Source organism: Ursus arctos, unplaced genomic scaffold (assembly GCF_023065955.2).
Source record: "Ursus arctos isolate Adak ecotype North America unplaced genomic scaffold, UrsArc2.0 scaffold_4, whole genome shotgun sequence".
NCBI classification, from domain to species: domain Eukaryota; kingdom Metazoa; phylum Chordata; class Mammalia; order Carnivora; family Ursidae; genus Ursus; species Ursus arctos.
Genome location: NW_026623056.1, coordinates 92,852,355 through 92,867,311, shown reverse-complemented (window position 1 = coordinate 92,867,311; position 14,957 = coordinate 92,852,355). Strand labels below are relative to the sequence as shown.

The 14,957-nt window shown below is 61.4% G+C and overlaps 1 protein-coding gene across 3 annotated transcripts; it reads left to right on the top strand.

The window, feature by feature from the left end:
• The first annotated feature begins 4,347 nt into the window (after positions 1–4,347).
• ICOSLG (inducible T cell costimulator ligand) lies at positions 4,348–14,631 on the top strand. Of its 3 annotated transcripts, none has more exons than XM_057306764.1 (7): positions 4,348–4,780; positions 6,881–6,921; positions 7,858–8,214; positions 8,759–9,133; positions 10,978–11,140; positions 11,920–11,954; positions 12,887–14,631. In XM_057306764.1, exons 1-7 carry the CDS (start codon positions 4,767–4,769, stop codon positions 12,895–12,897), a joined length of 996 nt encoding a protein of 331 aa, XP_057162747.1. In that variant the 5' UTR covers positions 4,348–4,766; the 3' UTR covers positions 12,898–14,631. The 3 variants fall into 3 exon arrangements, with proteins under 3 accessions (XP_057162747.1, XP_057162746.1, XP_026350595.1); XM_057306763.1 differs by having other exon boundaries at positions 7,855–8,214; XM_026494810.4 differs by having other exon boundaries at positions 4,349–4,780; positions 7,855–8,214; positions 8,759–9,052.
• Positions 14,632–14,957: the final 326 nt, after the last annotated feature.

The following is a 14,957-nucleotide window of genomic DNA, read 5'->3' as shown; positions in this document are numbered from 1 at the left end:
TGGTGTTAGGACATGGGACCTTTGGGAGGTGACTCCGGAATGGCACGAGTGCGCTTATCAAAGAGGCCCAGAGAGCCCCCTTGCCCCTTGTGCCACGTGAGGGTGCCACGTGCGGACGCACACAGCTGCGGCCCCAGACCTAGGACTTGCAGGAGCCGTGGGCGGTACATTTCCATTGTCCAGAAGCCATTGGTATGTGGGACATTGTTACAGCGGCCCCATCGGACTGAGACCAAGGGCCTCTGCCCATCCACGGAAGGCCCCGGTGGAACAGGCTGACCTCTGAGCATGGAGCTCTTCAGCAAACCGCCTGTGGACTCCGGTGACCCCTTCTCCCTGGGTCTCTGGCCAGCCAGGGCACCTGCGCATTTTGGATTTATCGAGCCTCTGGAATCCCGTGAGCCCACTCCTAGCAATCGGTTCCTCTCTGTGTATCTATGCACCCCTGCTGGTTCTGTGTCTCTAGAGAAGCCTAATACAGAAGTCTTCACTGAGTCCATAGGAACCTTCTCTCATGGGTGGATGGGAGGACAGTCCTGGGCTTTGATGTCACAGGTCTGGGGGCCAGGAGCTAATTTAGCAAGATCTGTAATGAAATTGAGGCCACGGGGCACCTGGGTGGCTCAGACAGTAAAGCATCTGCCTTTGGCTCAGGTCAAGATCCCAGGGTCCTGGGATCAAGCCCTGCACCGGTCTCCCCACTCAGCGGGGAGCCTGCTTCTTCCTCTCCTTCTGACATATGGAGAAAATGACATACAAGCCAGTTAAGACCTTCCTTGGACGCCAAGCTGACTGCTGGGATACGTGCTCTGGACAGCAACTGCGAGGACAGGGCGTGGGGACCCTCAGCACTGCTGGGCTGACTCCAGGCTGCTTCTGCCCAAGGGACCCAACCTGTTCGTGTCCACTTCCTGTCACACCGTGCCCCAGGAGGGAACCAGAGCTGCCCAAACAGGTTCACACTTGCAGTTCTCAAATGCCTCGAAATTCTCCAAGTATTTAATCCCATCCACAGACCCCAAAAGATGTCCCTGTCCTAATCCCTGGAGCTTGTGAATGTCACCTTCTTTGGCCAAAAAGGATGCAGCTGCTATGGTGAAATCAGATGGGGAGATTGCCCGGGATTACCCTGGGGAGGCCCTAAATGTGATCACGAAGGTCCTTATCAGGGAAGGCAGAAGGAGACCGGACCTCATATAGGTGATGACCTGGAGACAGAGAAGCAGCGGCAAGCCAAGAGAGCCTGGGGCCACCGGGAGTGGAAGACACGGGAAGGATCCTCACCCAGAGCTTCTGGAGGAGATCTGATTCCAGACCTCCAGCCTCCAGAACTTAGAGTACATTTCTGTTGCTTTAAGATGCCAAGCTTGCAATGATGACTTATGGCTCCCCCAAGAAACGGACACACCTGCTAGGAGAAAAGATGGGCTCCCTAGGACCAGGGATCAGTGGAACACTGAGGGCTGCCCACATGTCCACAGCTTGGGGCTGCTCAGGACAGCTGAGGGGGAAGCCTCAGGGTCTCCAGCATCAGAGCACATGCTGCTCCCCTCCACTTCTCCCTTCGGGGTCTGCAGTCCAGCATGAATACCATCCCTGCTTGGGGCCCCGGGCCACCCAGATGTTCTTCCAGCCGGCTTCTCCCGCCACACCCTCTGACTGCCTGAGAAAGTGGTCATGGTCAAGGGGGAGAAAGGAAAACCTCCCAACTGCAGGGAGCCGCCGAGGGCTGTTCTGTTTCTCCATTTGTCTGAGACTCTGTTTGTGACCCCCCCCCTGCCGTATTGGTGTGAACGTTTTAGATGCATCAGCTCGCAATAACTCAGCTGCTTTTGGAGGAAGGTGTTACAACTATTCCCACTTCACAAATGGGAAAACGCAGGCACAGAGGAGTTAAGTAACTTGCCCCAGGTCACACAGCTCCTGAGAAGCAGAGCTGGGATTTCAATCCAACATGCCCTTATCAGGGGGAGGCTCCTGGGGCTAGTCTTGAGGGTGCCCCTTCCCCCACGGCCCCAGTCCTGGCTAGAAGCCCCCTTCCAGTCACCTGCACTCCCTGCCCCTTCTCCATCTGCTCAACAAACAGCACGTTTCCTCGGTCGGGGTCCCCCTTCTCGGCTGGGCCTGGTAGCCGCACCTGGCCTGGGGCCTGGCTCGAGGGAGTGCTGCCGAGGAAGCAGAGCCGGGCGCCTCGCCACCAGGCCCGGCACCCCTCAGCTCTGCGGGTTAGCCCCTTCGCGCCCCTCTCTCCCTCCCTTCTGGGGCAGTGCCTGGCTGCATCACGGGGTAGAGCTTCCGGACCCACCCGACTGGGCACCTTCCCTTCCTCTCGCCTACAACTCCTGCGACGGCACTTGGGGCCCACCCCTCCTCGCTCCCCAAACCCACTGGCCCCGGGGGGCTCCTCGCGGGGGCTTCCGGAGGTGGAGCGCAACCCAGGCGTCGGCCAATCAATGCAGCGTAGCCGTCCCCCCCCCCCCGTCCCCCCGTCCAATCAGAGGGTGTCCCGGGATTTGCGGGCGGGGCTGGACCCTGGAAGGTTGGGAGGTGGAGGTGTTCCCAGCCTGCCCGACCCCTCTCACCTGCGGGTTTTGCCCGGGGTTGGCCCTCCCCAAACGGGTTCTCGGCTGCCAGCTGGCGCCAACCCGAGGGGCAGCAAAGCCACCGACATCGTGTCCCCTTCCAGACCCTCGGGGCTGAGCCGGTGCTCTCCCCCAAGTGTACCCGGCTACATTTGTTCTAGCTGAGGCTTTGGATGGCAATGGTTTTCCGGTTCCGGGAATAGGAAGCGTCCTGAGACCTCTGTATGCCGTGATTTATGTCCCGCCCTGCTCTCCTAGCCAAATCTTACCTTTCCTCTGGGCCCCCCTCTCCCGCCCCCTTCACGGCGTCCCAACTGGGCACGTGAACGGAGTTCCGACCTGGCCCCCTGGCCGTGCCCTCCCCCGCTAAAGGGGAGGGTGGCCCCGCTTGGCCTGTTCAAATCCTCCACCCTCATTTCCTAGCCTGCCCGGAGGGGTCAAGCCCCAGAGCTCTAGGACTGCACTCCCAGTCCCTCCCCGGCCCCCGTTTCACCTGCAGGCTCCGCCCCTGCCTGCGCGTCCTCCTCAGTGGCCCGCCCAGCCCGGCCCCTGCTTCCTCTCCCGTTTCCACAGGAATGCTGACTTCCACGGAGCAGAGGTTCTGTTTTCAGAGTTTGTCCTTCGCGCTCACAGGGCACCTGGCTGCAGCAGGTGCTCACGACATCTTTGTGGAGTGGACGGCAGGCTGCTGGAGGTGGCTGGGGTCAGGGGAGTCCCCCTGGCTTTGCCCTCACCTTACACCCTGCCTTCTCCTGCACCCCCTCCCCAAAGGCCGGCCTCCCTCCCCATCAGCCCGGGCAGCGGACCTGGAGAGGGTCGGGGATAGTGAGAGAGCACACAGCACCTGCAGCTCCCCGACCCCAGAGAGGGGGTGTCTGGGATCCCAGGCCCTTCCAGGGGCAGCCTCAGCGGGAAGGGCACCCTGTTCCCTTGTGCCCCACCTACCTCACCTCACTGACTCGTACCTGGCCTGCAGTGGAACAGTGACTCAACTGGGGAGCGCAGAGGAGGCCAAGGGCGCTGGGCGGGGTGGGGGAAGGGAGCAAACGGCGCTTTTAACCCGCGCTCCGCGGCTTCGCGCACTTTCCCAGACCAGAAAACAGGAGCGCCAAGTCCCACAGCCTTGGAGGAACGGACATGAACCGGTTTCCATGCAGTGCCCCTCAGAACCTTTAATAGCCACACAAGCTGTGGTGCGTGGCACAAGATCCCCCAAAGAATAGGGGGCGAAGCTGGGGCGGGCCTCGGGGACCTGGCGCCTGCCTGGAGAGTAGAGCCCGCCTGCCTCCCTCCTTCCTTCTAGTCATTCACTCCTTCCTAAAGGGCCGCAGGGCTCTTACTTCACCTAAGACCTGGAGGTCCTGGCTCCCATCCGAGGGAGGGAGGGGAAGAGAGAGGTCGGCGGGCACTCAGCTCAGCCCAGCCTCGGGCGGGGAAGCGCGGGCTCCGGGGGCCGGGCGCGCGGTAGGCGCCGCCGCGGCACGGGCGCTTGGGGGCGCGAACGGTCTGCGAGACACTGGGGGACAGCACTTAGCCTCCCACGGCCCCTCCAGCCCGGCATGCCTCCCGCAGAGCCCTCGGCCGTCCTCCTCCCTGGTACCACGCACCACCACCCCACTCCCCCCAACTTCCCGGGACACCTTCAGCGGCCACGTCCCTGCCCGGCGTCCCTTGGCTAGGAAGGGCTAACTTGTGGGGCCTGCGACAGAGCTTCCGTTCCGCTAGCCCCGCCCACGGCCACGGCGTGGGAGGGACTGGCAAGGGGTGGGATCAGAGGCGAGGCCCGGGCGGGGGCCAGGGAAAGCGCTCAGTCGGTTGACTTGCTTCGCGCTCAGAGCTTCGGAGGTGCGCGGACGCGCAGTAACAGCTGGGCTCCGGAGCTCCGAGGGCTCCCGCGGCCTGAGGTCTCTCGCGCTCCAAGGTCTCCGGCTCCCGAGGGCTCCCGCTCTCCGAGGTCTCCCGCTCTCCGAGGGCTCCCGCGCCCGAGGGCTCCCGTGGCCTGAGGTCTCTCGCGCTCCAAGGTCTCCCGCGCCCGAGGGCTCCCGCGGCCCGAGGTCTCCCGCGCTCCGAGGTCTCCCGCGCCTGAGGGCTCCCGAGGCCTGAGGTCTCTCGCGCTCCGAGGTCTCCCGCTCCTGAGGTCTCCCGCGCCCGAAGTCTCCCGAGGCCCGAGGTCCCGCCCCCACCATGTGGCTGAGAAGGTGAGTGTGCGGGTGCCAGGGAAGAAGCGCGGCGCCGCAGGAGCAGGGAGCAGGATGCTGAGGTGGCCGGATAGGACACCCACTCACCTGGTGGCCCAGGCGGAATCCGCGGGAAGGTCGGCCCCTGGGAGCCAGGCGGCATCCGGAGCCCCTACCTGCAGGCGGATGGCATCCGCCCAGGGGTGGGGCGGGTCGTGGGGGACCGACAGCAGCGCGTGGGTGTACTTGGAGGCGGGTCCCCGCGAAGGAAGGGCAAGAGCGAAAGCTGGAAGGAGAGCAGCGGGGCCCTGGACTAGGGGACAAGCACCCCAGGCCCTGCCCCCTGGGTCCCCAGCGGATTGCCCAGAGGCAGGCCATGACCTCAGAGTGCCAGGCTCACTCTCCAAGGCCAGCTGGTGCCCACCGCCTGGTGCCCTGTCCTCCCCCCACACACCTAGGATCCCCCTCCCCCATCAGCGGAGTCTCCCGGGAGGATGGGCTCAGGCCAGCCCCTCGCTCCTGGTCCCTGCTAGCAGGAAGGTATGGATGACTCTTTGCTCCCAGCTTTTTGCCAGAATACCCCCTTCATGTCATGTTGTGGGGTCAACAGGCTGTGCCCCCCTTGATAAGCCAGTGTGGCAGCGACACCTGGGTCCTGCCACCCAGTCTCCCCAGTTATAAATGTAGGTCTTTGAATGTCACAGCCACCCTTACCGCAGAGCCTCTGGGGTTGGCCTGGGGGCCAGGTGGGACAGCAGGGGCCCAGGAGGGCCCCAGAAGAAGGCCCAGGGAGCACCCAGGGAGAAGGCAAACCTGTCTCCCTCGCCAGAACCCAGAGCATGTGTTCACGCCCCCAGGGAGCCCCCAGCTAACCTGATGAGGCCCTGGCAGGTGTATGTCCCCGGGGCCCTCAGCCCAGAAGGGGGCATCTGATGGGAACCATGGGAGACCAGTGGGAGGTCACCAAGGGGTTTTCACAGCCTTGTGTTCTAGAAGGGTGCTCTGGCTCCAGGGAGGGGGCTGGGCACGGAGGTCATGGAAGTTGTCCCCGAAAGCAAGAATGGTGGCCCCAACATGGACAGTGAGAGAGGACAGGCCTCCTGCAGGCTGCAACTTCTGTAGGGTGTGGGGGAGCCCCTGGTGGCCCAGGGTCTGGCTTGGCAGGACAGCAGTGCATGCCTGAATGTACCCGCGAGGGACGTGCGACCGTGCCCACTCAGATGACAGCTCTTGGGGGCAGGGCGGGGCAGGGGTTCCTATGGGTCCAGAACTCACTCAGCAGACACGGGATCCTGGGAGGTCTGCAGGAGGGGGTGGCTGGGCTGAGGCATGCAGGGTGTGGAGTCTCCCAGGTCAAAGGTCTGCTTCCAGGCGCCTGGGAAGTCCCTAGAGGGATTTGCTGGCCCCTGGCGGCCGAGCGGCCTGTCAGCTCTGGAAGAGCCACCTGATTTGGTTTCTGGTTTCAGAATAATCCTGCTCCTTCAGAGGGCGGCCCAGCACTCAGCAGCCGCTGCCCTTACGCACGTTAGGTCCTCTCTGTCGCCCAAAACATTTTTTTAAAATTAAGATTTATTTATTTATTTCAGAGAGAGCAAGCCTGAGTGGGAGGGGCAGAGGGAGAGGGAGAGCCCTCGAGCAGACTCTCCCCTGAGCAGGGAGCCAGACCCGGGACTTGATCCCGCAACCCTGGGATCACGGCCTGAGCCAAAACCAAGAGTCGGGTGCTTAACCGGCTGAGGCACCCAGGAGTCCCTTGGTCTCCCAAAACTTAAATGTGGCTCTGACTGCAAAGACCTTCTAAGTATATTTTTCTGATTTCATACCATTTCTTGGAATCCATCGGCAGCAAAGGCCCGGCCAGCGCTGGGCTGAAGACTGTGACCTTGAGGGTGGCTCCACCAGCCTTCGGGACCACACCGTCAGCCTCGGGGAGCTGGCTGGTGGCTCCGGACTGGTGGCGCTGTGGGGGTGGCCCTGACCCCCCCGGAACTGCCCGACGGGCAGAGGCTGTGGATGCAGTCGCATTTCTCTGTGGGCACGACCAGTCCCGCCCGCCAGGAGCGGTCTGCCCTGTTTGGAAGGAGCGGGAACTCACGGGCCTTTCTGGTTGTTTCTCCCCAGTCCCGGAGCGCTCCTGCTGCTGCTCGGCACCCTGCATGCCGGTAAGTCCATGGGGGCTCCTGCGGGCGCCTCCTAGCAGCCCTTCGGGGCCGAGCAGTGAGGCTGGGGATGCGGGCATCAGCAGGGTCCTCACCATGGCCCTTCTTGCTTATCTGGGGGCCCCTGAGAGAAAGTGGGATCACGGGGCTCGGTACCGGGCAGATTGAAGGCCACAAAGGGGGCCGCTTGTGCAGACCCCATAGTTCTTGTGTGAGTTCGTGTTTTGCGGAGGGTAGAAGGCAGCTCACCCCACGTGTTTCAGTCCATCCGCCCCCGATGAGCTGGGGCCCCCTGTTTCTCCTGACCCCTTCGCCCCTGTCAGCCCCGTGGAACCCGCAGAGCCACCACCTTGCAGAAGAGCGAGGAATGGGGATTGGGCACCGCAGCCCAGGGCTCCCGAGCCTTCCGGCCCAGAGCGTGGCGGCCCGGGGACAGGATGCTTTCCCTGCAGGCACTTCCGTGGTTGCAGACGGCAAACCCGCGCTGGGTGCAGCGCGCCAGCCTTCCCGCCGCAGTGCGAGCATCATGAGAACACTGTTGCTGAGAAACTGTGTTCTTGTAAATGTCTGAATTAAAAAAAAAAAACACTTTCATTTTGAATTAATTATAAATACCCAAGAAGTACCCGAAACAGTGCAGCGGGCTCCTGGGTGCCCACCTATGCCCCGCCTCTCCCCGTGCTAGCCGCTCATGTAGGGATGGACATCCGTGTCGGACAATACCGTGCCTGCCAAAAATGTCTGAATTTGAAGCATGCTATCACATTCCTACGTCTGTCTGATTAATACGTTACATTTCTGCTGAAATGAGTCAGAAGTGGTGTTTGAGTCTTGGGACCAAATCCTCCCCCCCTCCGCCCCCCGCCACCGTGTAGAGTAACTTTGCGGGCAGGGAATCAATTGCAGAAAATCAGTTTCAAATTTTTCAAATCACAGCAGATGGTCACGAGCAAGAAGTCAGAGCGCTGGTGGGCAGCGACGTCGAGCTCGGCTGCGTTTTCCCCGAAAGTCACACTTTTGATTTAGATGACCTTTACGTGTATTGGCAAATCAGCGTCATGGGCCACCCGACGACCGTGACGTACTACCTGTCCGGGAACGCCTCGGCCGGCCTCGAGGACAACCGCTACAGGGACAGGGCCTGGCTCTCGCTGGAGAGCATGAAACGCGGCGACTTCTCCCTGCATCTCTACAACATCACCCCCCAAGACGAGCAGAAGTTCAACTGCCTGGTGTTTAGGAAATCCTTGCAGTTAAAAAAGATTTTGGACGTGGTGGTGACAATGCACGTGGCAGGTAAGACCATCGCAGCCGGCGGGACCCAGGCACCCCAGCCTTACAGCCCAGAGCGCGTGTGGACAAGGCACAGCCCAGGCTCGTTCACGTGCTCCTTCCCTAAAGCACCTCCTTGTCTCCGCCGGCGGGTTTCCGTCCGACTGGGTGTGGGGCGGAGCTGGCAGAAAACTCATCCAACTCGTAAGAAGTTTTCTTAGCCTGAGTTGACCTGGTCTCATGGAAGAACTCCTAATCTTGCTGTCTGTGCCAAATTCTCCAACTGAAGTCCAGCTAGATGTTCTGAATGGAATTAGGAGAGAGCGCCATAAAGCAGTAGGTGAGATCAGAATGTAGCAAGATGCTCGGCTCAGCAGAGAGACGGGCTGTGTCATCTGGAGCAGGGCCACTGTGGGCAGAACAGTGTGGGGGGCCGCCCAGGCCACAGTGCGCCGGGGTCAGGGGCACGATGGGCCGCCTGCTCTCTAACCTGGCCCTTAATGCCGTGTGCCCCTCTTTCTGGCCTTCCGCACCTGCCTCCCTCACCACCCATCCCCCTCTCCTGCAGCAAACTACAGCATGCCCGTGGTCAGCGCCCTGAGCGGCCCCTCCGAGGACAAGCTGCTCACGTTCACGTGCACATCCGTGAACGGCTATCCGAAGCCAAACGTGTACTGGATCAACAAGACAGACAACAGCATGCTGCCTGAGGACTTGCAGAACAGCACGGTCTCCTTGAACGCACGGGGCTTGTACGATGTGGTCAGCGTCCTGCGAATCAGGCAGACCCCCAGCGTGAATGTCGGCTGCTGCATAGAGAATGTCCTTCTGCACCAAAACCTGACTGGCATCGGCCAGGCAGGTAAGGTCCCCCGGGGTCTGCGCGCTGAGGCCAACCCAAGACTGTGGGCCTCCGGTGACTCGGAGCACAGGCCCCTGCAAGGTGACTTGGCCGTGGCTTCCGAAAGCTGGTTGGAAGGGGAGGAGGGACAGGCAGCCCTTGAAGGGCAGGAACAGGCGCTCAGTGCACGTTCCTTGACTTAATGTTCATGCTCAGGCTCAGCTTTGCTGACCCATTTTACAGACGAGGGACTGAGGACGAACGTTGTATAGGACCAGACAGTGATGGCATCAGGATTGAAGGACGTGCTTGCACAGTCTTTGAGCTCATGCCCCATCGGACAACCAGAGCCCTCTCCTCCCAGGGTTCCAGCTGCTGGAACGGGGCTTCCCCATGGGAGGGGTACAGGCAGGTGGCTCCTTCATAGAAGCCTCAGGCTCTCAATCTGCATGTCCCTGTCACGTTGAGATGACAGGTTCCCAGCAGGTGGAGGTGGGGTCCGTGGGCCCCGCCTGCTGCAGGAAAGTGGTGCTGCCTGCAGGACCCCCCTTCCCCCAGCAATCACCTGCAGGGCCCCCTGCAAAATGGAGAGAAATGCCAGGCTCCTTGCTCAGGAATTGTAAGAATCCAAGACGGCAGCCGCAGAGCGAGATACCGCGTACAAGCCTTCTGAGTGTGGGCCTGTGAGCCGGCTCGGGTCGCATGCCGTGAAGCTGGCCATGATCCCCAGGAACTTTGGCAGGTCCGACATCTTCCTTCTGGAAATCAGGGCACAGCCTTGTGACTCAGTGGTCATGGTCTCTGAGCCCAAACAGACCAGGACAAGGGCTGCCCCAGACAGTCTGCCTCTGACCACGGCCTCAGCCAGCCTTCTCCCTGGCCAAGCAGCCCAGGCACCTGTCAGCCTCTCTCAGGATGATTCTAACGTACATTCAAGGCCGAGCCTTGGAGAAACACGGGGCATCTGTAACAAGCTTCCCAGAGGTGCTGTTGCTGGTGTGCCCGTGAGAACCACTTTCCCAGGGCGTCAGCAATGGGACGTTGCGACGGGAGGGATTAGCCCCTCGTGCAAGACGGTGCACCCACGGCGGAGAACAGTCCGCAGCTCCTCTGGAGGCCGTCGTCGAGTTTCCGCCCGGCCCAGCAATTCCACTCCCAGGTGTTGGCCCGGCAGAACTAGAAATGAGACTCGCATCCTTGTCCGGGAGCGTTCACAGCAGCGTTATTCCCACGAACTGGATAATGAGCGGATTAATGTAGCCGTCCACGTGGTGGAGTGTCGCTCATCCGTGAAAAGGACCCAAACAGTGCCACGTGGATGGGCCTTGAGGACCTCACAGGCAGTGAGAGACGCCAGGCAGCAAAGGCCCCACGCCCCATGATCCCACGTATATGAAATGCCCAGGATAGGCAAATCCAGAGACAGACGGCCGAGGCGTGGGTGCCGGGGCTGGGGGAGGGAGGCGGGCACTGCTGACGGGGTCAGGGATCCCCTTTGGAGTGAAGGAAAGGCTCTGGAGCCAGATCTTGACAATGGCCGTGCCACGCTGTGGACGGGCGACATGCTTGCCAAATCGGTCACGGCAAAATGGTAACATTGACGTCATGTGAATTTCACCTCGGTGTTTGTTTTTTTAAAGCCAGCAATAAAGCTGAAAAAAATCAATCCCATTAAAAATTGTTAGAAAGCCAGGAGGAATGTGTGCTTCCGGCCATGCCCGGCCCAGGTGCTGGCGGCCCTGGTGGGGGTGCAGCCAGGAAGAGGGGGAGGCTCACCTGAGGGAGAGAACCTCTCCCCCACCGGCCTCAGGTTTTAAACATCCCAAAACAGTGCCAGGGAGGAGCTGTGGCGTCAGCGCCTCCCTCGGGCCTCTCTTGCTCCGTCGGAAGACCCTTCCTTTCCTCCGTAGCGTTAAAGTCTTAGGTTCCTTTCCTCTTTCTCATAGAAACAGCAACCGAATCTGGCAACACAGGCAGCCACACCGATGACCACAGGAAGGACCACGGAACGGTGCTGAGCACCCTGGCCGTGCTGGGCGTGGTTGTGGTCGTGGCTGCAGCCACCGGCTGGGTGTGCAGAAGCAGGTGTCCCCACGGGATCCTCACCAGGTATCAGACCAGGCACCAGTGGGCAGGGCTGACCGTTTCTGTGGTTGGCGTGAGCTGGTTGCCTTTTTCAAGATGTGGGCGCTGCGCAAGGCCGTCTCCCAGCTTGGGGTGGGAATGGCAGCTTCTGAATTTAGAGGTCAGGACGGAGCACATTTCTATGGAAGCTAGGCTGCCTTCAGTCCTGAATTCTGGCCAAACTCAAGGACAGATCTAGAAAGTCTGGGTGTTAACCCTCTAAAACAAAGCAGAACTCACAGAAAAGCCCAGAACACAAACAGGGTCACACCCCAAGGGTCAATCAAGAAGGGTCCTGGGAGGCAAGGGACGTCTCCCTAGGTCAGCCTGGTGGTAGAGGTCGGCAGGCATCCCCTAAGATACTGACAAAGTTGGGAACCTTCCAGGTCTTTCGGAAGGGGGGGGTCTGGGTCGCAGCTGGATTAACAAGTTGGCTCCAAGCTGAGCCCTTCCCCAACGGAAGTTTCCATATGCCCGCCTGGAGCCTCCAGGGTGTTGCCAATTCCAGCATCCCAGAGAGACTTCCCCTGGCCCGAAGCCCCACTGCCAGCCCAGCCAGGCCCTGGGGAGGTGCTCAGAGCACCTGCCAGTGCCCCGAACTTAACTCTGACAAAGCGTCTTCCTGGGAAGTGGGGGGGGGGGGAGCTGAGGACTCTCCCCTGTGGGCTCCTCCCTGCCCAGCACCCAGACCCACTGGGGGTGTAGAGCAGCCTCTCCCCCACCCTTGGCGGCCCACGCTGAGTGTTTCTGGTTCCTTCCCACAGGCGCTGGGCTGCAAGGCCGGAGCAGGCATTCTCTGGTGAGTTGGCCGAGAGGGAAGGGGGCCCGTGGAGAGCGCATGCAGGTTACGGGAGCGGGCTGCTGGGTGGTGGCTCTCTCGGGGTCTGCCTTTGGGCGAGCTATACTTGATGGCCAGGGGATAGATGTTTCCATTTTCAGAGACACAGTGAACCCCTAGGGAAGGCGCTTCCCGCTTGCCCCCTTTGGCATGTAATCCAATCCTTGCTGATGTGGGGTTACGGAATTTTCCAGACATACATGCAAGCAGAGAGCCTGGGATAATGACCCCCAGGCTTGTCCCCACACGTCACCCTTTTCTCCCTCGGCCCCACCCTCCCCGCCCCCCCCCCAGCAGGGGCTCAAGGGAGTCCAGACCCCGAGCCCTTTGTCAGAGAACAGCTACCGCGGCAAGCACCCCGGGGTCCCGGGAGCCAAGGTCGATGTGATTCCCACCCAGTTTGGGAAACATATCCACACACAGAGCTTCCATTACCCACATGGCAGGGGCCTCGGGCTGCAAGGGGCCACTGGCCGGCATGCCCTTGACCCCTGAGGCAAGTGAGCACCCGCTCTGAGCCCCGTCAGCCCCGTGGGGGAGGTCGGCCCAGGCTGCGCAGGAAAGGCCACGCCCACCACGAGGGGCCCGGCTGCTGATCCCGGGGAGCCTGGCTGCTGATCCCGGGAGCCCGGTCCCAGCGGCGGCGGGCTTGCTGCCCGGGACGTGCCCCTGAGGCCGTACAAGCCCGTTTCAGACAACATGAGAAGAGCAACTTGCCAAACCATTAGTCCGGCCTGGCTTTAGGGTCAAATGAAGCGCACCGCCCGTGGGCTCTCCTAGCTTTCGGCCCTTTGTTCCCACCTTTCTAAGCCCTGAGCAAAGCCAGCCGTCTGTCTCCCACGGAAGGAGGCAGGCACCGTGCTCTGTGACACCCCCTTCTTTTTCTTTCTAAGAATGTGTTTGACGAGAACTCATCGCCCAGAAGGTGGACAGGGCTTCTGTGAGATGCCACCAGGAGGGACGGCGGACGGCAGCTTGAGAATTGACTCGGGCAGGCCTAGTGGCCAAGGGGGACCGTCTGCCCCCATCGGCGCCATTAACAAGGGGGCTTCGTGGACACGGAGCCTCTCTGGCCTGGAAGGGACACGCAGGACCACGCCTCACCCCAGGGAGAATGTTCCAGGTGCTGCCCTGATCCTGGAATGAGGACCTTTTGAAAGAGTCGGCAGAACACACGTGCCCCCACGTGAGCAGGCGCCCCACCCCTGGCGCTTCACGATGGCTCCCTCCCCCACCCCACCCTGCAGCCCGCGGGGTCCTTCTCAATACCCAAAACCCGTAGGGGTTTAGGGGATGGGGTTTTTCTGAGACCAGACAGGGCGTCTCATTGAGGAAGAAGAGAGGGTGCGGGCTCTTCCGCAACTACCCTGCTGGGTGAAGGTCACTCAAGGGTGTTTGAGGGACACGTAGGTGCAGGGCTTCCACCCCACCTGCACCCCAAGATGTAGGACCTGTGTGTCTGCACGTGTGTGTGTGTCCAGAATGCAGGAAGTGGTCACCACTGCAAAACCCCTGAAAGACTCCTGGGAGTTTGTGTTCTTCAGGGATCTTCAGTGGGAAGAAAACCCGACCTTGTTTGTTTTGGTCAAAAGCTGGATTTCCCTTCTAAAAAGGCAGTGGAAATTTTTGAGAAGAGAGTCTGCTGCTGGGGCCGCCTTGACGGGAGCTGTGGCCTCCGGGCGCCTGCAGGGAACATGCAGAAACCCAGAAACTCGCTCAGGCAGGATTGGGAACGCGCGTCTCCAGTGGACACGGGCCTCGCCAGGTGGCCATCCAGGGCCCTCAAAATGGCGCCGTGACCTGCACGGCCAGTCGAGTGTGGCGCTAATTCCACGCCCCCCTCTGCAACTGTCACCCCTGGCCCCCCGAGAACCGACATAAGCACCAGGCTCCTCAGAGCCCCCCCGCCCCAGGCCCAGCAGCGGACGGCAGAGGTGTGAGGCCCACGGCTCTGATGGTTTCCACATTGTTGCCCCAAATGAATCTAGCAACTCGTGTTTCCAGAAGATTCCGTGAAGGGGGCTGCCGGGTCACGCTGGTGTGCGTGCCCCCTGGGAAAGGCGGCCTGTCGTCCTGCCTGCTGTCACTCAGCACTGATGGACAGGCGTCAGAAGCCTGCACGCCTCAGACCCAGACGGGGACAAACACGAGGACCAGGCTGGGCGAAGCTGAGCCCCGTACTTGTTATAAGAAATTGTTCGTTGTCTATCTCTGTGCCGGGAACTCCTCATGCGGCTCTGAGACGAGTGTGGCGAGACGCATGAAGCATCAGGGTACGTGAAGCATTAGAAGGCGCGTGTCCCTGCAGAGGGACAGGGTCACTGCATCCAGAGTGGGAGCGCAAGTGGCCGCTGGGGAGTGGGAAGGGGGTGCGGAGCCTGCCTGCAGCCTCAGGCGCCTTCCCCGGGGGCGGCCCCACAGCCCGCCCGCAGACCCTGCTCGCGGGGCGCCCACCCCGGCGGGACCCAGTGTGGTCTGCTTCCAGCTGCCTCGGGTCTGGGAAGATGTCCAGTGACCCCTCGCCCTTCAGCCGGATGTCACCATGCGCTCCTCCTGCTGTGCTTCGGATAGGCTGGAGGCCAGTGTTCTCATGTCTGCTTCTGGAACCTTGATTTACCAGAATACAAGATGGAAGCAGTGTCTGTGTCTAGTGGCTTTGGTCGGTGCGGTGGGCGCCTGCGTGGCTCGTCCTTCCTGCTGGCCTAGGGCCCCCGCCCCATCGGTGTTCACCCCCAGGGGACACTGGGCAAGGTCTGCTGGCATGTTTGGTTGTCACACGTGGGGATGCCACTGGCCTTTAATGGGTAGAGGCACACAGGACGGCCCGCCACAGAGAAGTACTCCCCCAAGGGTCAGTGTCCGAGAGCAAGAATCCCTGCCCTCCACAGTCATCTGTCCCCCGGAGGCAGGGTGAGTGGGGCCCCCTGTCCCCTGCCGCACGGGGGCTCCCGGTCCACGGCTGTC

What these genes read in the sequence shown, in the direction of transcription:
- ICOSLG (XM_057306763.1), top strand. An exon ending in GGAGCACAGGCCCCTGCAAG is followed by an intron (nt 9,134 to 10,977) that starts GTGACTTGGCCG and finishes TCTTTCTCATAG; the next exon opens with AAACAGCAACCGAATCTGGC. An exon ending in CCCCACGGGATCCTCACCAG is followed by an intron (nt 11,141 to 11,919) that starts GTATCAGACCAG and finishes TCCTTCCCACAG; the next exon opens with GCGCTGGGCTGCAAGGCCGG.